General features: G+C 37.9%; 1 protein-coding gene across 2 annotated transcripts in view; it reads right to left on the minus strand.

Annotated features, from left to right (window-relative positions):
- Window positions 1-1,671: 1,671 nt before the first annotated feature.
- USP9X (ubiquitin specific peptidase 9 X-linked) overlaps window positions 1,672-24,333 on the minus strand; it is a 129,914-nt gene continuing 107,252 nt past the window's right edge. For both annotated transcript variants that reach the window (XM_019417299.2, XM_019417297.2), the window contains exons 33-45: window positions 21,897-22,070; window positions 18,855-18,996; window positions 16,944-17,697; window positions 16,203-16,326; window positions 15,264-15,489; window positions 14,601-14,730; window positions 10,763-10,948; window positions 10,066-10,286; window positions 9,889-9,977; window positions 6,215-6,371; window positions 5,852-6,064; window positions 5,404-5,499; window positions 1,672-3,269 (exon numbers count right to left, since the gene is read on the minus strand). In XM_019417299.2, coding sequence (XP_019272844.1) covers window positions 3,132-3,269; window positions 5,404-5,499; window positions 5,852-6,064; window positions 6,215-6,371; window positions 9,889-9,977; window positions 10,066-10,286; window positions 10,763-10,948; window positions 14,601-14,730; window positions 15,264-15,489; window positions 16,203-16,326; window positions 16,944-17,697; window positions 18,855-18,996; window positions 21,897-22,070 — 2,650 coding nt within the window. In that variant the 3' untranslated portion in view covers window positions 1,672-3,131. The remainder of the gene's footprint in view (window positions 3,270-5,403; window positions 5,500-5,851; window positions 6,065-6,214; window positions 6,372-9,888; window positions 9,978-10,065; window positions 10,287-10,762; window positions 10,949-14,600; window positions 14,731-15,263; window positions 15,490-16,202; window positions 16,327-16,943; window positions 17,698-18,854; window positions 18,997-21,896; window positions 22,071-24,333) is intronic.

The raw sequence follows: 24,333 nt of genomic DNA on the forward strand, positions 1-24,333 counted from the left end.
AAAAAGGCTCCTCAACTTTTTAACCACTACTAGGATTAAATACTTATCATTCACTAATAAAAGTTAATCATGAAAAAAATATAAAACATTTTAATTCTAAATTTGTATATAGAACAGCTAAAAGACACAAGGTTAGGAAATTATCAGAGAAAAAAATCAAGGAAAGACAAAAACCTCATGATTATTGTTATTTCTGCCTCTACAATGCTGAGCATGAAAATTTGGTTGGTGGAGGGCTTAGAGCAGCAATATGGTTTTTACCAAGTTGTGCACGGAAATACTTAGATCCAACAGAGCAAAGCCCTCATTCACAGATGACCAAAAATATCTTCAGTCTTTACGTTCACAGATTCGACTGTCTTCTATGAAGTAATCATGCCATTTAGAATCCTGGGGGTACTTTGAAAGGAAGAGTAGTGATTCTGAAACAAACATTTAAAGTAGGAATTATATATATGGCTCAAGAAATCAGTTGAGGGAGAAGTAAATAATCTTTAGGCACTTTGAAGACTTGAAGTTTAAAATGTGCCATTTATGTTCAGAAAAAGACCTCAACGTCACCAATATGTTGCTCTTACAATAACATGCGCCTTAACACTTCCGCTTACATGTTAATGCTTAAGAAGTTAAATAGAGAAAATAATTCGCACAAAAAGAAATCTCCCTGTTCACTTTCCCTGGATCCTGGTCACAACACGGACAGCTCTTCCTCGAATGGAGGGGAATAGGGATTCACAAGCCCTCACCTGGCACCAAGGAGAGATTGTGGTTTCAAAGCAACCAAGGTGGGATCCTCCCTCCAAGGAGAAAAATTCACAGCCTTTTCAAATGTCAAGTTTTTTGTGTCTAGGAAGTCAGTAAAGTTTTTAAATTAAGTGCATCACATACTTTGTTAAAGAGTGGGAAATGCAAAACCCACCTCTCATATGGTGAGATGGGTGTATTTAACGACAGCAACTTGTCCAAATAAGGTTAGCCTATTCTGCTTGTTCACTGTTAAGGAAGCCTGGAACTGAGCAACTTTTACATTAAAGCTACCACTTGGGAACTGCAAACAGTGTATAGGACTTTTGCTCAAACTTAACAAATCCAGATAGAATATATTTAAGGTGAAAAACAGGATCTATCTGGTGTTAAAATTTCCTAATTTTACAGAAAACTTTGAGGCATTGATGGAACTATGGAGTGCTGCAAATAAGATACCCAAAGCTTTATCTTAAATACCTGCCCCTTTTAATCACAAAATAAAGCAATTCTCATTTTTGTTTCTGCTTTGTTCAGTTCCAACTGTAGCCTTTTTGACAAAACATTTTCCTATTAACTGAATTGTAAAAAATACAACCAAGCTTGTGCTCATTAAATATACATGTATATAAAAAACATACAAAAAGTACAAGATTGATTAGGAAACTTTTACAGCGTCAACATCCTGTTTTCTCTAAATCTTTAGTAAAGGGCCAAAGGTTGAATCTTTCTGTGCACAAAAACTTAACGTGACTGAACTCCTGAATTCAGTGTCATGCCTAAGCATGCTATATGCACAGAATTTTAATATGCAGTCCTTCAAAAAAAACGAAACAAAAATGGACAAAAAAAAAAAAAAAAAAGAAAAAAATTAAACAAAAAAAAAACCAAAAACCCAAAAACAAAAACACACCACAGGACAAAAAGTTCTTCGTAAATCAAATTCTATTTGTGAATTCAGCAAAATAATTTCTATAAAATAAAACAGCAAAATATTTAAATAGAAGAAGGTGGACTGTATCTGAAGGGGTATTTGGGTTTTAGACAGGTTCCAAAAAGTACACACATTCAAGTTACCGATTCGCTTTTAAATACAGTATTAACTGATGAGTTTCTTATCTTTAATTAAATGTTTATGCTGCAATTATGATACCTCGATTAACTAACCAGTAGTTTCCTTTTTAATTAGACCCTGCTTCGAACATGGAAAGTTTTGGAATCATGGACAAGGAGCTAGGACAAGTCTTGCTTTCAAGTAAAACTGTGACTGAGCAGAAAACTCAGCCAGACGTCTTGGGGCAAGTGGTGCTCCAAGTACTGTGGGATTCTGGTGACTTCCGCTTCACTGGGGTCCAGCAGAAGGAAAGTTTTAGAAGATTCACCTAATAAGCTCTACCAAAGAAACGAAACAAGCACACCAAATACAGTCTTCTATTATGCTCCAAGCATCCTGGCATAGCAAATTTTTGCATATTTGTTTTAAATCTTTAAAAATTCCCATTACTCATAGATTTCTTTATCCCACCCAGAGATTGAACTGTCAAACATTAAACATAAGCAACCTATGTGTAACTGAAAACCGCCTGTTTAATCACGTCTCCCCTTGTTTTATATTTATAGTCTAGGTGTGAGAAGGAAAAGCTCTGAGCGATACAGCTGTCACACTGGGACAACCGCGGTCATTATGGTAATTTTTTCCTCACTGGCTACACTAACCTGGTGTGAAGCCATGCTAAATGTTACAGCTTAACTATAGCTTCAAAGTGATTAACCTAATGTCAGAATAAAAAGGCAATGAAAAAGATCTAGAAACAATGTTACATCACCAATTTTCCACATCAACCAAATAATTTAAAGGTTACCAGCCTTTCATTGCTCATAGTAAAACTGCCTCCAGTGGCAAAGAATTAACATGAAACTATTGGTGTGGTTGACATGGACGGGCTCTGGTTTGTTGTTGGTGGTGTATTTTTTGTTTTTTTTTTTGTAAAGGAATAGATCCAACTGCCATGAGGCAGGCAACACTGGTTGCAGAGTGCAATGGGTAGAACAAGAAAATTAACTTTTGTAGTTTTTGTAGATCTGTGAGTCTCCTCAAGAAAAGTTTCTTGCTTAAGAATTAACAGTCAAACATTAATATACTATATACACCTTTGCCATTTACACATTAGCATCAGGCCATTTATTACAAAACACTATACACTTTCCACTGCAGGCGGGTTATATATGGACAGCAAATTTCTGCAGATAAGACAGTGAATAAACTCTCCACTTCATGTTGATTAGGAATAGTTTTTCTAGTTTTAAATATTAGCCAGACACAGAAAAAGGTTGGACTGTAAGGCCTGGGTGCACAGTCTTGATGGAACCAGTTAAGTATGTGCATTTCACTGATCCTTCGTCTGAGGTGGGGACACTTCTTCACTGCCTTCGTAATTTTCTTGTGCTCGCTGGCCAGTTCTCTGAGGGTTGTTCATGTGATGTGCTGCTGGGCCTGTATATGGCTGTCCGTGCACATGGTTATTCTGAGAGGGGAGAAGAGATCTACGTTAAGACTTTTTCACATATTAAACTTTCAGAATCATGGGCTGAAAACATTTCTTTTATTCCTGGGACTTACAAAAAGTCAATATGCTGGGCCTGATGGTGAGGGGAAAAAAATGGTTTGGAAGAGAAAAACCCAGGGCCCCTGGGTGGCTCAGTCAGTTAACTGGCCGACTCTGGCTGAGATCACGATCTCACGGTTTGTTGGCACGACGAGCTCCAAGTCCGGCTCTGTGCTGACAGCTCGGAGCCTGGAGCCTGCTTCGGATTCTGTGTCTCCCTCACCCTCTGCCCCTCCCTCGCTTGTGCTCTCTCTCTCTCTCTCGAAAACGAGTAAACTTAAAAAAAAAATTTTTTTTTAACAAAAAAACACACACCACCTAAACTGCAACCCCCCGAGCCCCAAATAAAAGCAGTGTAGGTCTGTGTAAAGTTTCAGCTGAAGTGATTTTTAGTGCCCCAAATTACTCAGACCAAAGTCTGACAAAGAGATTATAGCCTATTTATTGTCAAAAAACATTTACAAAAAAAGATTTCTGAGCCAGAATACATCTATTCTGACTCTTCCAAGTACCTTGAAGCTTCTATAGGATAATGATGAATCTGGTCACAGGACATCTGCATTAGCAGCGACCTTGAACACAGAATGGTGTCACTAAAAACAAAACAAGGCTAAAGATCTGGATTAACCAAGCATGAGTAATACAGGAGCTTTCTCAGGGCTGAGGAAAGTAACTTTCTTCCTCGTGAATTTGGTTTTGTAACGTTTTAAACCCATGAACCCTCATTTTTCTGTACATTCCCACCAACCAAGAAGATTTTAGATCTTTCTAGAATTTGGATTACAAAAATAAATATTATGAATATGGATTTTCTAACTATTCCGTATGCTTCTGTTTCCAGCCTGAAATATAGTCCAAAAGTGTAAGTGGTTTCCAGACTAGCACCAAGCATCAATCACCTGGGGACATGTCAGAAATGTAGATTTTTCTGGTTCTACCCCAGAGCTAAAGGAATCAGAAGCTTGGGGTGGGGGCCCAGCAACCTGTGCTATAACAAGCCCAGCAGGGGATTTTGGTTTTTTTTTAAAGATTTTATTTTTTAAAAGCTTATTTATTTTGAGAGAGAGAGCAGAGCTAGTAGGGGAAGGGCAGAGAGACAGGAAGAGACAATCCCAAGTAGGGTCCCTGCTGCTAGTGCAGAGCTCCACAGCACAGGCCCCACATAGGGCTCAATGACCTTAAGACCTTGATATCATGACCTGAGCCGAAATCAAGGGTCAGACGCTCAACCTACTGAGCCACCCAGGCGCCCCACCTCTGACCAAGAGGGGAAAATTTTTTTTTTTTTTTTTTTTAACGTACTTATTTTGAGAAGGAGCAGAGAGAGTAGGGGACAAAGGATCTGAAGCAGGCTCTGTCCTGACAGCAGAGGCAGAAGAGAGCCCGATGTGGGGCTTGAACCCATGAATCACAAGATCATGACCTGGGCTGAAGTCAGACACTTAACTGGCGAGCAATCTAGGTCCTCCCAGGGGAAAAATTTTTGATGCTTGTTCAAGTTTGAGCATCACTGCCTCAAAAGATGTGAATTAGTCACATCTGGTTTTAGAAGGAAAAGTTCTCGTTTAGAAAATTTCATCATTTAAATGTTATTTATTTAGCTACTGATCTTATAGGAAATTTTATGGAAATCTGTTAAATCCTTGGTATTTTTTAAACAGTTGTTACTGTCATTGAAGTCTTGGCTAGGCTAAGTAACCAAGAACAATTTCCTTCATTGCCACATCTTAAATGTCTTTGGAATCCATTTGTAGACTCTAACAGGAAATGTCATGATCCCTTTTACTAAGTATCATTTTATGTGGACATCAATTGTCACACAGTTTTAGTAACATAGGAGTACAAAGAAGGGCACCTATTTGACCAGGAAAACACAACAAGGAGGAGCTGAAACACATCATACTGTGACCCTGTCCCAACGATTATTCTTTTGATCATGCCCTAAAGGTAGTCTAGTCTTTACTCCTTTGCAGTCACAACAAAAAATTTAGTCATCCTTTAAAGCATAAAAGTAGGTTCTAGGGATGAAAACAAAAACCAGCCCCCCATTTACCTGTTGATACTGAGATCCAGGTGAGTGGGGGTACAACGGGGCATCTTCAGGTGGAGGCGACTCATGCTCATCAGGGGCATCTTGGTCATCCGGCTCCTAATTTTAAATATTTAAAGATAAAAATAAACTTGAATCTGCCTACATAATTGGTTTTTTTCTAGTTGAAATAAACACTTAACCTACAAAACGGACTCACAACTTTCCTTTTACTGAAGAGCAACAAATGTAAAGCAGATGAATAAACCTGATTTGGATTCTCTCAGAGAGACTACATTTCAGGCAATTTCAGAAATTTCTCTAGAAGGCGGCTCCCTCATTAACTGAAGACTACACTGGCCTATAAAGGAAAAAAATTGCTTTCTTTCATTTCTATCTGCTATACACTTGTGGCTCTTTTTTCTTTCTTTCGTTTTTTTTTTTTGTTTTTTTTGTTTTTTTTTTTTTTTACCTCCTCTGGACAGAGTTCACAAGCTTTTGCAAGTGTCATCCTGGCACTATGTGATCTCTCCAAGAAATAACCATTTGATGTTTCATTGCTTTGCACTGGAGGAGACCAGTTGTTGTAAGTGTATTGAGGATTGCCAGTATATGGTCGTCTTTCAAGTTCATCCCCAAGCCATTCCACTGCCCAGGTCCACTTTCTCTTAAGATCTCCGTTGCCCTTCAAAAGAAAATAAAGCCATGTATGTAAAAGGCTCTGGAATATTTCTCAAAGTTAAAATAACTCCAAATTCCCACTATTCCTTTTTTTAAAAATGGAATCCCTAACTTGGATTCCAATTTCTACAAAACTGTAAGAAAAAACCCTCACCTGCAGAATCTGGTAAGCAACAGGACAATTGCTAAAAAGAGCTACCATACATTTTATACACTGGTATGCTCTTTTTTGATAGTGATTCTTCGAGCGCTGGATTGTGTCAAACAGCCCATCTCGGTCATCTGGGATTCCTTTAAGTGCATTATGAATTCTGAAAAAGAACCAAATATAAAAACCTGGAAGATCAAACAGCAGCTAACATTCCTTGAATGTACTAATGCTAGACAGCAGGTCATTACTGTCAAACCCTTGAACAGAGGAGAAAAGGGGTACTGACAGGTTAAACGGCTTGCCCAAGATCAGGCAGCCACCTAGCAGTCTGTGCTCTCACCAACCTGTTACCAATCCAAAATGATTTTGTGATGTAATTCAAATACATTACTGGAAGTGAATTTAGGACACTAAGAGTAATACAAACTTAAAGTTAACAACTAATGTTATAACTGCTGTACCTAAGAGTTTGCTTCAAGTCAGTCCCTTTTATAAAGCTGCATTTCTTTAGGAAGTTAGAAATCAGTGACTGTGACACAGTGATATAATTTGGAAGTACAAAATGACCTTGAATTCTAATCATGAGGTGCTATACGACAAAGTAATTTTCACCAATACTACTACAATTTAGCTGATTTGCCAAAGATGGGTGATTTCATTTCAGTTTGTGCCAAGTCCCAAAAGAACAATATACAGTCAATGATTTCTTGTTCTCCCCCCTACCTCAATAAGCAACTTAAAAAAATTATAGCGGCAAAAAACCACCCTGTTTCTTTTGTGTTCAAAACCTCACCCACCAGTAAACAAAATGGGGTGTATAGACAAAATTAAGACATAGGCTACAACATGTTTGAGTCGTGAAGACATGAAGTAATGGGGAGTTATGGTTTAATGGGCACAGAGTTTCAGTTTGGGATGAGAAAGTTCTAGAGATGGATAGTGGTGATGGTAACACAGCATTATGAACAGAGTGAACGGCAATGAATTCTAACTTAAAAATGGTTAAAATGGTAAATCCTATGTTATGAATACTTTGCAGTTTAACTAAAAAAAAAAACAGTAAAATAAAAAATTTACCTTCCTGCAATTCTACTCTGAGAACTGAAAACAGAGGTTTAAAAAAAAAAAACCACATATACAAATGTTCACCGTAGTATTCACAACAGCCAAAAGGTAGAAACTACCAAAAGTCTAACAATGGATGAATGAATAAACAGAGTGTGGTATATCCGTACAATGGAGTGTTATTTGGCCATAAAAAGGAACGAAGTACCGACAGATGCTCTAACACAGAAGACCTTGAAAACATTATGCCAAGTGAAAGAAACCAGACACAAAAGGACATTTTATAGGATTCCATTGATATGAAGCGCACAGGCAAATCCAGAGACAGAAAGCAGGTTAGTCGTTACTGGGGGATGGGGGGGTAATAGGGAGTGACTGCTTAATTGCATATGAGGTTTCCTTTTGGAATGATAAAAATGTTTTGGAATTAGATAGTGGTAATGATTGTACAACACTGTGAATGTACTAAAACCCACTGAATTGTATACTTTAAACCAGTTAAAATGGTGAATTTAACCTCCATAAAGAAACACTACCTGTATAGTCAGGAATTACAAAAAAACAAAAAACCTTACATAAACCATAAATTTTACTTAGGAGAATGTTTCCAAACAAAAACGCAAGTTTGGTTTTTGTTTCTGCATTACATGCATTCCTGAAATCTTTTGTTTGGAAATCATGACTTCAGCAATTTTGCAAGGTTTAATAATTTCAGACTAATCAATCATGTACAGGCTTCTTGCTGTTTAATCTGAAACACTTCAGTGTATACTGTTTTTGCCTTCAGTTTTTTCAAGTGATAATGAAGTATAAGGCATTATTTCTACCACATCACATCTTCTTGCCATTAGTATTAACTGCTTTCAAATACTGTTTTGATCAATATTATCTTTGCCTGCTTTATTCCCCAATGCCTGCTAGTGCCAGGCACATGGTAGACAGATACTCTGTAAATATTCATACACTGCTTACCGAATGAACTCAAAGCTCACTATGAGAAAATTATTTTCAAGCTTGGGCCAGTGATTCATAGTAACAATACCTTACTAATCTCATTACACAAAACTCAACTGTCCATATTTATTCCAGCACACGTGCCTTTCCCATTCCTGCTTGCTTCAATAACTCAAGAGAACTAAGATGTAACCAACTGTTTTAAAGCTATACATGCTTATAACATTTTTAAATGAAAAGAGTGAAAGATTCCATTAAAAACACCTTTTTTCAAAAAAAATAATAAGTTTATTTATTTTGAGAGAGAGATATAGCACAGTGGGGTAAGGGGCAGAGAGAAAGAGACAGAATCCCAAGCAGGCTCCATGCTGTCATTGCAGAGCCCAATGCGGCGCTTGAATTCATGAACCTTGAGATCATGACGTGAGCTAAAGTCAAGAGTCCAATGCCTAACCAACTGTGCCACCCGAGTGCCACCCTTAAAAACAATTCTTAAGAAAAATGTCAAATCCTAGAATCCTGTTGAGAAGGGTACTGGATAGTGCTCAAAATACACGGTTATAGTTTTGGAACTACTGATTTTTGTCTCCTGAAAACTGATTTTTGGTTTAAGGCTATTTTTACAAACAGTAATATGACTTGAATCTACGATGGTAATTTTGGAGATAATCTGGAAATATGGATTCATGAATTCTGGTATTTGCAATCCCCACTAAGACTCAAAATTGTAATTTCTCTTTAAGTGTTTTGTTATAGAACTTGTTTTCAAGTTGCTGTTTTAATTATTATATTGACAGATGGGAGGCGGTCCATTATATAGATTTTGAACTGTTTCTGTCAACTAATTCCATACTTCACCATCATCTGTATAATTCTTGGGATTAAAGAGAATACATTAAACTTTAGGACAGAAAGAACAAATGGAGGAATTCTGGAGAAAGCCTGAGGGGACAGTTATGCTGGATAACCTCAGTTAAAAAAAAAAAAAGGAGGGGGCACCTCGGTGGCTCATTCGGTGGAGTGACCGACTCTTGGTTTCGGCTCAGGTCACGGTCTCACGGTTTTGCGCGTTTGAGCCCCATGTCGGGCTCTGCGCTGGCAGTGTGGAGCCTGCTTGGGATTCTCTCTGCCCCTCCCCTGCTCTCTTCTCTCAAAATAAGGAAATAAACTTAAAAAAAAAAAGCACACTTTAAAAAAGGTTGCGTATAGATTGGTTGACATGAACACAACCAGAGGCTTGCAGGAAGCCAACCCCACATTTCCCCCAGGAGCACTGGTTCAGCACTTCCCCATTCAGTGTTCACAGCAACTTTAGAAAATGTAACTACCATGAATAATGAGAACTCACTGTGCTTAACTTACCTAAGGACTATTTTTAGATAACCAAATGTTACCTTACCTCAGGTGACTAATTTTAAAAGAACCCTAGCATGTCATTAATGAAATTAAGATATTTACCAAAAGCTTATGCTAGTTTTACTTAATTAAAAAAAAATTTGACGGCTAGTGGTAAGCATGCAACACGGGCAACTCTTTATTCACTCTTAAGCTTTTAAGAGGACACATTTATTAGATCTCCAGGAGGTATTAAAAAAAAAAGTGCCGATTGGCAATTTCAGTTAGTCTAAAAGTTGGGCAGGTAAAAAAGAGGATCAAACCTGTGAGTCTGCCAGGAGTCCTCAATCAGTAAGATTTGCAAAAGCAGATCCAAATAGGGCCGGAGTTCGTAAGTGTAGGAATATGCAACCTAAAATCAGGAAAGACACGGTGAAATAACTTGTTTAAAGGAATGACAAATGACAAAATAGAGACGTATGAATGTTTATTTTCCTAACCTGCCAGAGAAGTTCACTGAGGACAGTAGATGAGAACTGAGGATTCTCCCAGCAGCAAAAACGAAGCAATTTGACAGTTTCCTCCGAGTTACTGCAGTCCTCGATGATTTTCTTCACATAACTTGTTCTCACAAATAAAATATCCGCCACATTCTGCTGAATTGGCATTATAGGTTGTGATAAATTAGGATCACCAAAAGGATTGGGAAGAGGAGGATTACCTAGAATACAGATTTGTCATCAATGAAAAACGAATAGGCTTCTCCACAATAATCTACAGGTTTCACCACAGAAAACAGCTTATGAATTTTGTATTTTCAAAAAGTAACATTTTAAATCAATATTCCTAAGTCCAATGAAACAATGAAGAAAGGAGTATCAGGCATTACAATAACCAGATAGACCAAGATGATAAGATGCAAACTTTAAATGCCAACACTGCCATTTTCCTATATAAAAAGTTAATTCGTAAACTACTTCATAAGGTATCAACCTCAGTAGCAAGTAGACAAAGAAAGATCCCCTTTAAACAGGTGAAAAAGGTATAGAACCCAAAATATTACAAAATATTCCAAAGCACAGATAGTCGGACTCTTGTTTTTATAGACATCTTCAGAATTAAAAGTAATTAACTGGGCACTACATATGGCCAGCAGTATTTAAAACCCAATGTAAAGAATGGGGCATTTGATTTTACCATTGATTGAAGACTGCATTCTTGAAGAGACATTGCAACAGCGGATCAGCTGTGACACTACCGAGTACAGTTTGCCTAATTCAGCATACTGATACTTGATTGGAGGACCTGGACCTTCATCTAAAGATACGAGCATAAAGGTAGCAGGTACATTCAATTTTAGAAGTTGTGTCTTCTCTGCCACACCTATAGTGAAAGACGAAGAAGCGGGAAGAATTACAAAAGAGAAAAGAATTCAGATGGTAAGGGCTTCGTAATAACAGTAGTTACATAAAATATTTTTTTGTAATTTTTATAACCACAAGACCACTCTTAGCACTCAGAGAATTATTTAACCAAACAGAAAAGCTATGTCACTTAATCGGATTTAAGTTTTAAGATGGTGAAATAAAGACCAGGACATTCCAGTCAAACCAGGCATAAAGAAAACGACCACCTTCTATGGCCTGAGCGTCTGGGGGGACTAACCTACAGTGCCATCCTCATCGTTAGGGAGGATGATGAAAACTAAGTGAGAAACAAGAATTCTTATGTAAACTGCCTCTCCAATTTCTTCCACAGCTAAGCTGCTTGAAAACCATGCCTAACTTTGGCTTCTTCCCCCTTTCTTGGAGCAAAGCTAAGGAATAGTTCTAAACTGTAACTACTTCCTCTCCTACTTGGATTCCTCTCACATTTTCTTTCAACCTCCTCTCCTCGGTCTCATTTGTGAGTCCTCCTTCCTCCGTCTCTGAAAAATCAATGCGCCTCAAAGTTCCCACATGAGGCTATCTTCTCCCTCTGTATGCTTATCCTGAATGATCAAACCCACTCTAATGGCTTCATGTTCCAGCTATTTTCACCCAGAGGATTCCAGAAGACTTACAGACAAATATCTTAAATATTCTACTGAATAATGAACATCACTATTTGGGTATCCAATAGGCTCAAACTCAATTTGCCCAAACTGAACGTTCACTCCCCTTATCCATGTCTTTCCGGTCCCCTCCCCCCCCCCCCGCCATACATGGCCCCCACTATCTATTCAGTTGGAATCCTGGGCAAATTTTCAAAATATAACTTATTGTCAAATTGGTTTCCATATAACACCCAGTGCTCATCCCAACAAGTGCTCTCCTCAATGCCCAACACCCACCTTCCCTTCTCTCCCAGCCCCCATCAACCTTCAGTCCGTTCTCACTATCCAAAAGTCTCTTTATGGGTTGCCTCCCTCCCTCTCTGTAACTGTTTTTTCCCCCTTCCCCTCCCCCACGGTCTTCTGTTTGTCAAGATCCACGAGTGAAAACATGGTATCTGTCTTTCTCTTATTTCACTTAGCACAATACCCTCCAGTTCCATCCACGTTGCTGCAAATGCCCAGATTTCATTCTTTCTCATTGCCAAGTAGTATTCCATTGTATATATAAACCACATCTTCTTTATACACTTGCCAATTGATGGACATTTAGGCTCTTTCCATAATTTGGCTATTATTGAAAGTGCTGCTAGAAACACTGGGGTACATGTGCCCCTATATGCATCAGCACTCCTATATCCCTTGGGTAAATTCCCAGCTGGCATCACTCTTAACATCTCTTCTGTGTTCCCCTCTCCTTAATATCCAATCACTGATTTCTACTGACTTTGCAAAGTACCAGAATCTGTCCACTTGGATCCCCCCCACTCCACTGTCTGTTCCCCAGTACAGGCCACAACGATCTTCTGCTATAGATCATTTTAACAATCTATAGTCTCATTTCCCTACAATCCATCCCACACTGTGGTCAGAATGATCTTTCTACAAGGTATGTCCTTTAAAAACTCTTACCATGGTTCATCAATGCCCTCAGGATGAAGTCCAGAATCCCTCACAAGGCTTGCCACAATATCCTGATCAGAGAATCCTGTCCAGTGCTCCTGCCATCGCCACCTTAGATCAATTCTAGACTGAATAACTTTCACTTCATCCAAACTGAGTTTATGCTAAGTCTCTGCATCTGCTGTTCACTCTGGATGGAAAACTCAGCAACCAATTCCCACATCAACTTCTCCATTAAGTCCCCTAAACTCCCCAAATCTGATCTGGTATCCCTGTGATATACTACCACAGCACTTTGTACTTTCCCTATTATAACCATTAACATACTTTATGTCAGTTATCTTTTTATTTGCTTCTATACCCCATTAGACAAGACACTTTTTTTTAATTGTCACATTCCAAAAGGTATAATGAATACAGGTGCACAATCCCTTATCTGAAATCCTGAGATTCAAAAAGCTCTTATCATAAATATAAACAAAATTATTTCATAAAGTTGGGTGCCAAAATGTGTTTGCTGGGAAAAGCTAGCCTGAAGTGACAAGAGGCTATTTCTAGTCTTCATTTATCCCCACGAATTAACACTATTCGTGTTTTACTGCAGAAATATTGTGTATGTTTATAAGGTGCTGTCTTGGATCCTGCTATAGGGATGTTACATAATGTGTGATATATATACCGCCTTACCTTTCTTAAATCTAAATAATTCTGAACCCGAAAGCATATGTGGTCTTAAGAATTTCATGTTAAAGTTTACGGATCTGTATTTGCTTTTAGCAGGGAAATTTTAATTACATTATGGACCAATGATGTATGGTTTGTGAATAGGCAATACCTAAAAAAGAGAGTTGAACAAAATAGGATTTTTGTGAATGCCTAAATTTGATATTTCATAGTTTGAAATGCAGATTGCACTTGCTTGTTTGTGTCATAAATACTCTCTCCCTTCTCAACTACAAATAACCAAGCATCTCTAGTATGGAGAGCTAAAGGAAAAAACCAATTACAGAGACAAAAAGTGGAATGTTGCTTATATTAAAAGAGCCAGAGATCAACTGATGATCAGTAGGTTCACATACAAAACAAACATGGAATGACAGGGATGTTTGAGTATTTCTGGAACTTAATTTTGGATATATGTTTTTTTTTTTTTCTTTTAAACTTTTAAAGAAGTTTTTTAAAAAATCACCTAAGTCTTTGAATCAGTTCCCAATCTGGCCAAATATTATCATCGCTAAGATTCTAAATGGAATGTCTCAATAAATCATTTGGGGATCAGTGCACTAACACTTGGTCGGTAAGAAATTTTTATAATTTTAGGGGCACCTGGCTGGCTCAGCCAGAAGAGCATCTGACTCTTGACCTCAACCATAGGAAATTTACCTCATACAAAGCCAATTAACAAACACCAAAATGTCAATGGAAGGATTTCTGAATATTCCTCATTATTCATTCGACATTTACTGAGGCTAGTGCGCAAAGTTTTGCAATCGAGTTGGGGAGAAACACCAAAATTTGAATACAATCAAAAACAACAGAGACTAAATATAACATAGGATAACATACTTTTTAAGGTAAGTGTTATTGAATCACTGATCAGGTGATGTTAGAAAGGTTGCTTTGAAAAGAAAAGTCTTGTTAAACAGAGATAATAACATAAATAATAGGGTAACAAAATATTTATATTATCTCTAACTTTAATTTAGTTTACTTCAGCAAAAACTTACGTACAGAGTAAGTCCTTTCCCCAAACCTGGGTGAATATTCACAACCCTCTGGGGACTTTTTGAAAAGGTGGATTCCTTGTGCTAGCTCTGAGAATTCTGATTCAGTTGGTGTGGGATGGGGCCTAGGAATCAGTATTTTCAAATCCAGACATTAAAAATATGACTAAGACATAGATCCTGACCTGTGTCTATTGCAGAGATACACATAAATAAAGTACAAAGTGAAAAGTGCAGTAAAGAAGGTTTCATTACGTGGCTTAAAAGACTCTGCCAGTTAATAGATTAAAACAATCATAAAAACTTAAATTCTTACCTAAATTGGCATACATTACAAACAGATTGAAATACTGCTGCAAATGACGCCCATGCTCTGAAACTTCCCTTCTCAAGAGATTTAGAACTGCCCTTAGTAGGTGATCGCTCAGGCTTAAGTTGTCATAAGCCTGTAAAGGATAAAACATTGGCTATTTTTCAGTGACAAGATATAGGTACAATGTACTTCTATTTGCATAAAAAAGGGATACACGTGCGCGTGCACTCACACACGTGTGTTCACACAGTAAGTTCAATCCAGGCAGAAATTTCTGGAAGGAACAATCACACAAGAGACGATTAAAAAGGGATGCTTCTTAGGAAAGGGAATGAAGATCTGAGGTAGATTTCATTATAGAGCCTTCCATGCTGTTTTAATTTTTAATAAATTCAAGTCCGTTAAAAAAAAAAACAACTTTAGAAATAACCTACATAACAATATGTATAATTAAGCCACTGTATGTAACTGAATGAACAGTCAATAATAGCTATTCATTGCTGCGAAGTACCTTTAATGGAACTCCTAGACATCAGTGGTATGGTGTGTGTGCACACACATTTGTTAGGCAAACATATGAAACAGATGTACATATACTTGTGACTTCAACTTCCAGGAAAGAGATTTGTAAGCATTTAATCATTAGAAAGAAAACCCGGCAATTACCTGACTAGAAGGTCCAGGAGATGCGAAAGGTGAAGGACACGGCCCATCTTGCAAGGAAAAATGTGCAATAAAAACTATAAGTTTTGCAAATGCACCCCTCACTTCTGCACTAGGGCACTCCAGAAGATATTCAGAAAAGCGATTTGAAACATTAAAAAGGACATTGTGAGCAAACCAAAATCGTACATTCTTGCTGTGACGAAGGAGAATACACAATGCATCATACCTAAGACAAAACACAAAAATCTATGAATACCAATTCAATGACGTGTCTCATATATAGTACAGATTTGGGTCTTTATGAACCCAATAAAAATCAAAGACCTTCTTTTACTACTGGAGGGAGAGAACCAGCAATGGTTGCTTCCAGTACCAATATGAAAATGACAGAGGATTACTACATCTTGGTCTATTCTCACAAAGTGACAACACAGAGAAATGAAAGCTACAAATTCATTACCAAACCATTCCTAGGTTCGATGACAAAAACAATCCCTCCCCCAACCTTCCCTTGACATCTTACCACTAGATGAACACATAAAAATCATTAAATCGAGGTATTATAATGGCCTCTATACTTTCACAGTTTGTAATTTGGGAGACTCATTTTATTTATGTTTTTAATCTATGGCAGAATTTAATCCAGGGAAGCTAAAACTAGTAATTTCTTCATTAAATAGCTTAGACTTTCAAGTATCATCCTGTAATATTTTGTACAGGGATGTCAAAGATATGACACAAGAGAACATAAGCAAAAGCCAGCTTCTGAACAATAAAAAGGCCACATAATTATTTTAGTATGATTTCTCTCACTACTGCTACCAAGAGTTTTTGTATTCTGCATTCTAGATCTGAAACATTATCATGATTTGAAAAAAATAAAGCCATATATTAAAGAACCAAACTAAGTATAATAGGAATGAAAACCCAAAGTAATACCAATCACTGGCAGAGCCACGGACTATTTTCTTGGTGTGAAATCCTGTGGTAAAAAGGAACCTAGCAGCAAGCTGAATACTAATCATAGTGATTTCTTCTGCTTCAGGCAACAGGTGATCTTGCCCTATAAAAAAATGCAGATACGTTAAAAACAAACAAGCAAATTTCTATGTCTAAGCTCCATTTTCAAACAAGTCTGCATTTCCATTGATTTCCAGAAGTCTTAATTTTGCTAACCGCACCCCACCCGGCTACTTTTGAAATTCTTACTCCAGTAAAGGGTATTTCAAACTAATGCTGGAGTCAAAACCAAATTGGTATAATAAACAAAAGCTCCTCTCTTTCCAAATAGCAAGAAAATACATGCTGCTCAAAGGTAAGTCATCTGAAATATGGCTTTAAAGTAGCCCAAAGTAAAAATGCAAATGTGTCGACGCCTGTAGGAAATCCTGCAAGTAAATTAAGAGTTCTGCTTCATCACTAAGAAGGTAAATTCTTTTTTAAATAAAAGCTTACTTCTTAAAAATACTTATTTTTGAGAGAGTGCATATGTGCAAAACAGGGGGAGGGGCAGAGGACGAGACGGAGACACAGAATCTGAAGCAGGCTCCACCCTCTGAGCTGTCAGTGCAGAGCCCAACGCAGGGCTTGAACTGTGAGATCACGACCTGAGCCGAAGTCGGACGCCTAACTGACTGAGCCATTCGGGCACCCCTAAGAAGCTAAATTCTTGATGCTCACCTGGTGGAGGATTTAAGTAAACACCATTACATGTAAGGAGTTTTTTCATGAACTGAAAATATTCCAAACTGTACTGCATTCGGTTATGCATGAATTGCACGTTCTGCTTCCGCACACTTCTCTCAATGGCTGATGGCATGATAATTTGATGGGGTCTTGTGGTGATAGCGAGCTCGGATATGTATCTTATCAACTCATCACCCTGGTCTATGGTATCCAGTCGTTCGTAAAAAAGTATGTAAGCATTCCACCACCTTTTCTGGCGCCTGTATGACATGCGCTTCATCATGTGATCAAACACTTCTCCCATGTACTCTCCACCAAAACACTGGTTTTTCATTTCTTCGTCGTCGTCCATTTTACACTCTGTTACATCACCGTCATCAAATTTATACCAGCGATTTCTCTCGCCATCTCCACCATTCCTTTGAATGATATACGAATAATAATGTCCCCCACTTGCTTGACCACTGTGCACCAGCACACCCACGAGTCTGTATTTCGTGCTTCCTGCCGTCTCACTCTCAGACTGCTCATTCTGTTGTATCAGCTGACTCTCTGGGTTTACGTTATCTCCTTCCAGCTTTGCGACACCTGCAACTGTGTAAGGCTCCATGTCCAGCTCGCGAGGAAATTCAAAGTAATCATTGAACTTGATTGCACATTCTCTTTCCCAGTCATAGTCGAATCGTTTCAGTTGGATGGCAAGAACAGGAGGTAATTTTTTAATTAGCAAGCGCTTTACGGTATCAACCTAAAATAAACAGAGCAAGTTACTAGATGTTCTTTTATAATCCACTGCAAAAAAAAAAAAAAAAAAAAAAAAAAAACCTAGAAAATTATAGCATTAAATTCTCTTTAAGACAAATCTGAGGTTATAAATGAAAACACATGCCAATGAATATAATCAAGGTGATTCTGTCACACTGGGTATTTCAAAAAATGCTAACACTAATATGGAAATAGCTGATGCCACTTGTTACAAATTGCAAACAGTAGTGAGGCAGACATTACTCACTGCCTGCCCGGCTTCTATATTGTCACTGCCATCTAATCATCGTTACTTGTTTGACACTTATTGTTATTCTAATGAAGGTGTGCTTTGTTTTGAGCCAACTGAAGAAATGTAATAGCAGCTAGTATTTCCTGGGCCATTAAGTGCCAGATAGTATGCTCAGTACTGCCTGAGCAGTAGCACGTTTAATCTTAACAGCCCACCAGACAGGAACGACTGAATGGTAGTGGGAGAGTGGGGAGAGTGGGGAGGGGATCAGGAGCAGCACAGAGATGGTGTCACTTGCCTCAAGCCTCAGAGCGTGGGTGACAGGCAGTATGGTTTTACAGTTCTCGTCTCCACCTCTAGACTGTAATATCTCCTTAGGTGGTGTGCAAATGTCAAAACAATACAGGTGACTGGGACGTGAGAAAATTTGGGAGCCCAGAAAGATACACATTGTAAGTGCCCAGAGATAAAACTTTATTAGGTGGGCCTAAAAATCTCATGTGACCAAATTAATGAAGGTTTCAGTAAACTTCTTGGTCCTTACAATAACTAGGTATGATAGGAGAAATGTTTTCCCACCAGCTCTATAGCTTTGAGGGGTTCAATCGCAGTTTGGCTGGACATGGATGGAAAGAGTATGTGGAACTCCAAGAAGAGAATGTGGTATTAAACTATTATGATTTCTAATATGTTCACTCTCACCCATTTCCCTAGCCCTTCTGGCACTAATTTCTCTCAATCTTCTATCCCTGAAAAACCTTTATATCAGTTATCTTAACTACCTTCTGTTACCACTCTAACAAAGCAGGGTAGGGAATAAAGAGGGTGAACTCTGATGACAAAAGCAATCAACTTTCAAATCCATTAAAGGGAAACATAATTACTTTAAAAAACTGGATAAGTCGTACCTTTTTATTGCATTTTTCACAATGATATGCATTTGCACCTTCTAATAAATCTCCTTTGACATATTGTTCCAAAGAATCAAGAAGATTTTGGTGATTTCTGATGTCTACATTCAAAGTCGTAAAAGATTCTTCACACTCGTATCTAAAGGTATCATTTAAGAAATAATCAAAAAGGATTTCTTAGTTTTCTAAACATTTTTAGTTACAGACTTAATGAAAACTAAATTTGTGATACTTGTAACATGAAACCCGTAAGCCACAGAAAATTAGCAATAAATGACATGTTTTTGGGTCACTTATCCAGTGTTGGGCACCACATTAAGTTGTTTATACACTATCTATGCACCGGGTTCTTGGTCTTCATGACAAACCTGCACCATCTCCATTTCAGAGATGAAGGAACAGGGGTTCAGAAAGGTTAATCTGGTCAAGATGACTAGGCAAAACGGTTTTGAAGCCGGTCTGTCTAGCTTCACAGCTTAAAGTCTTTACAGTCTACTGGGCTGCTTCCACCGTCACCTGTTTAGGTGGTTAAATACATGCCAAGACCAAAGCATGAATTCATCAACATCTGGAAACATCGGGAAAGGTCAACTATCAGAGATAGAATCTCACCTCGTGGAAATTTTCTACTAAGGGGATTTTCAGATTTCTGAGGAGACACATTCCATAAATTCAGAACATGGGATGTGGGGAATACACTCTCAACCATCAAATTCATTCAACAAATATATTCAAAGTGCCTTTGATAAAAGTACTCTGGAATAGCCACTGTTGAAGACAGTCCCTTATATTTAGGGCTTTTCAGTTTAGTTAGGGGAAAAAAGGTAGACAAAGGTATTTTTAAGTGGCACAAATGGAATATGAAGTAGATATTAAGTGTACTGCTACTTATTATAATGAAGGAACAACCCATAAAAGAGAAAAAAGGAGTCAAAACTTATGACTTCACTTAAAAAGTAGGGCACTTGAAGATGAGAAGCCAGCAACATTTTTCTATAAAAAGTAAGGATTACAAGCTTTTCTTGGGCCATGAGGTCTCTGTGACTGTGCTGTTACAGGGAAAGAAGCCGGAGAGCAGGTAAAGAGATGGGTATGTTCCAATAACCCTTTATAAAAACAGATGCAAGGCTGGATTTGACCTATGGTGCACAATTTGTTAACCTGTGATCTACACAAATAATACTCTAAAACAGACAGACTTGGGATTCTTTACATAACCTTCTGGCATGTGCTAATAACAAAACTAGCTTAGTTGTGGAGCAGATATCTGAACTTTAGGGATCTTACCTATGATCGTGCTCTCTGGACATTTTCACTTAGCAAAGAAAAGCAATAATTTCCAAATAACTTTGAAAACATAACAAAACCAAGTTTAAAACAAACCAAGAAGGACTGATTAGAATAAATGACCAAAAAGGTGGCTATTTTAAAAACAAAAGGTTAAAATGACAGTTTTATTGCCCACGTAATGCAAAAGGTCTTCCAAAAGGACCAAAAGTTGTCCAGGCTACATGAACAATACATGGGTCTTGTTCTGAGTGAACGGTTTAACCTCACAGAAACTTCTCATTACCTCTCCACCAATCATTTCCCTTTGACCAAAATTATGAAGCACTCCCACCAGCCATATACACACACAACACTATATATAATAATGTTTGGGCTTGTAGAAAACACTGTCTTACTGTGATATTTTGGTGAAAAGTGATATGAAAGCAACATTAATCAATAACATGCAAGAGAAGTTCCGAAGTAAAACTTCCATGTGACAGGGATAAACGTGTACCTACAAGAGTGAACTATAACAGTCGTTTAACTATTTTCAGTAAGAGCCCTTAATTTCCCGTTTAAGTCAAAAACACAATTTGTTCAGTCAACTCTTGCTTTGTTTTCTACTGAAAACATACTTTAAGGATATTCACACCATAATCAATGCTGTTTTATTTTTTAATTTTAATTTTTTTTAATTTTTTTTTTTTTGATGTTTATTTTATTTTTGAGAGAGACAGACACAGAATGTGAGTGGGTTGGGGCAGAGAGAGAGGGAGGCACAGAATCTGAAGCAGGCTGCAGGCTCTGAGCTGTCAGCACAGAGCCTGACGCGGGGCTCGAACTCATGAGCTGTGAGATCATGACCTGAGCTGAAGTTGGACGCTCAACCGACTGAGCCACCCAGGCGCCCCTATTTTTTAATTTTTAAATGTTTATTTATTTTGAGAGAGACAGAGCACAAGCAGGGGAGGGCCAGAGACAGAAACCCAAGCAGTTTCTGCACTGTCAGCACAGAGCCTGACTGATGTAGGGCTAGATGTCATGAACCATGAGATCATGATCTGAGCCAAAATCAAGAGTTGGACGCTTAACCAACTTATCCACCCAGGTACCCCACCATAATCAATGCTATTTTAAAAATTAGGGGTGTCTGAGTGGCTCAGTCGGTTAAAGTGTCCAACTTCAGCTCAGGTCATGATCTCACGGGCTGAGTTCCAGTCCTGCGTCGGGCTCTGTGCTGACAGCTCAGAGCCCGGACCCTGCTTCGGATTCTGTGTCTCGTCTCTCTCTGCCCCTCCCCCACTCACGCTCTCTTTCTCTCAAAAATAAACATTTAAAAATTTTTAAAAAAAATTAGTATTTCACTTACAGAGGAAATAGTACTCCATGCCTGTCATTTCCTAAGCTTACTTACTTTAATTCTAACATAAAGGGCAAATTTATAAGTAACACCTGTAGCTACATGCAAAATGTTATTTGATTTCCCCAGGAATGACCACACATAAATCAAAAGGAACCAAAAGTTATTTGACCAACCCAAACCAAAACGAAATCCCCAAAACAAGCAAACAAAGAACCAAAAACCTCCATGAAGCCACCACCACCACCACACACAAAATCGAAACCCACAATAGTGAGGTACCCACACTGTAATTCATCCAGTCTGAGGCATATAAATTGGTGGCATACTCCACTCTTGTACATAATCAAGGTTTTATTTTTGTTAGTAAATCAACAGTACAATTTAAATAGATAACCGGCACTTACCTATGTGGGCAGCCCTGGCAAATCTTCTGATCAGCAAAGGAACCTCCTAAGACTTTACTTAGCATAGCTGGATGTCCTAAGGCTTTCAAAGCTTCATCTAAACTATCCACCAATGAATTAAAAAATTCTAAAGCGTCATGCTGTTCGCGCAGATTAACAGGTTCACCCCAAAGCCTAAGAAATAAATGGAATAAAATATGTAACATGTCATACTCTAACAACATATGCAATCTTTTTTCAGGAGAAGAAAAGGGATACACCACAAATGACAATACATAAACACATTTTTCCCCCCTCAACTACAGAAATAGAAAAAAAAATAAACGCTCTTTATGTATAGAGTGTAGTGGGAGAGAAACTGAGGCTCAGAGTGAAAGTGCACTCCAGTGCAAGAGGCGTCACTGTAAACTGCCAGTGTGGCTGACAGGTATGACAGGATCCAACAAAGCTGGCTGCTTCAGGTAACTTGGTGAGTGCATGCATTCTGATTCTACTTGAAGACAGCATGTGGTGGATCTCACTCTTAGGTAAAGGTTATAAATTACTATTTCTTTCATTTTGCTTAAATTTCATGTTATAGGTACAGTGCGGAGATTAATTTATTTTAAAAAAAATGTTTATTTTTGAGAGAGAGCATGAGAGAATGAGTGGGGGAGGGACCGGGGGGGGGAACAGAGGATCCAAAGCAGGCTCTGAGCTGACAGCAGAGAGCCTGATGCAGGCCCTGAACTCACAAACTGTGAGATCATGACCTGAGCCAAAGTCTGACACCCAACTGACTGAGTCACCCAGGCACCCCTATTTAATCTTAATTAAACCGCTTTTTCCAAGTGAAAAGAGAAAGGTTTGACATGGTCTGAGTAATGAGTAAAGTATGCAAACCAATCTTGAGAAAACAAGTCTTCGACTGGGTGTTTCACAAAAATGAGACCAGACACTGCTAAAAACCTATACACTGCTGGAAAATATTAATGACATCTAATTTTTATTTACAGAGTGACATAGAGAATAGAAGTTTGAAAGCATTCTAAGAATTATGACAAATGTATTTTAAATATGGTAGAGGAACTGTCTTTTGATACAGTATTTGTAACATTTTTTCTACATAGTAAATCATCTTATTCCAATTATATTTAACACCTTTGATACAGTTGAGTTTAAAATAAAAAAATCAATTTATTTCACCATTGGAAATGACACCAATCCATTGTACTTAATTTCAAATTATCACCGATTGTCCCCAAACTTTTAAACATGTAGTCAACCATTAATTACAAAAGGGAAAAGGTACTTTCATAATGAATAGATCTAAGACAATTGATCAATTGGTGGTTAATATCACCAATAATCAGATAAACTGATACCATGTATCTCCCAATATAATGCCATAAGAAGCATTTAATACCACCTACTGTAGTTTTCTTGCCAAAAAACGTTTAACCTGAACCTAATTATGAGGAAATAATCACACAAATCAAAGTGAGAGACATTCTGCAAGACAACCGGTCTAAACTCTTCAAAAATTTCAGTGCCATAAAATCATGACAAGTTGGGGACATTATTTTAAAGAAAACTAAAGAGGTAATCACCTCTTGTGGTTCCTTCCAGGATACCAGTCTGGCATTGAAAAAAAAAAAGTTACAAAGAATATTTTGGGGGAAATCAGAATACATAATGATGAGTATTAAGCATCATTTTTATTTTTTAAAAATATTTAAAGGTAGATAATTTATTTTCCTTTTTTTTTCTTCATAAGATCTACACCCAATGTGGCACTCAAATTCACAACCCAGAGATCAAGAGTCGCAGGCTCTACTGACTGAGCCAGTCAGGTACCCCATATTAGGCATTATTAAATCAGTATTAAATTTAATAATTGAATTCATTGAGTGTGATAATGGTATTATGTAGAAGTAGGAAAGTATTTTTTTTTTAATTTCTTAAAATGTTTATTTTTGAGAGAGAGAGACATAGTGTGAGCAGGGGAAGGGCACAGAGAGACAGAGGGAGACACAGTATCTGAAGCAAGCTCCAGGCTGAGCTGTCAGCAAAGAGCCCGATGAGGGGCCCAAACCCACAAACTGTGAGATCGTGACCTGAGCCAAAGTCGGACGCTTAACTGGCTGAGCCACCCAGGCACCCCAGGAAGTGTCTTTATTCTTGGCAGATACAATGAAGCACATGTATGTGTGTGACGGGATAAAGGATCATGCTTACAACTTACTATCAACTGGTTTGGAAGAACCAAAAACCCAAGTACAGTTGACACCGGGAACAATAAAGGTTTGAAGTAACGTGGACTTATACATGGATTTTTTTCACCATAAATAAAGTATAGTACTGTAAATGTATTTTCTCTTATGATTTTCATAATAATATTTTTTCTCCAGCATACCTGATTATAAGAATACAGTATATAATACACAGAACATACAAA

This window comes from Panthera pardus, unplaced genomic scaffold (genome assembly GCF_024362965.1).
Source record: "Panthera pardus isolate Hobbes unplaced genomic scaffold, ASM2436296v1 HiC_scaffold_27, whole genome shotgun sequence".
NCBI classification, from domain to species: domain Eukaryota; kingdom Metazoa; phylum Chordata; class Mammalia; order Carnivora; family Felidae; genus Panthera; species Panthera pardus.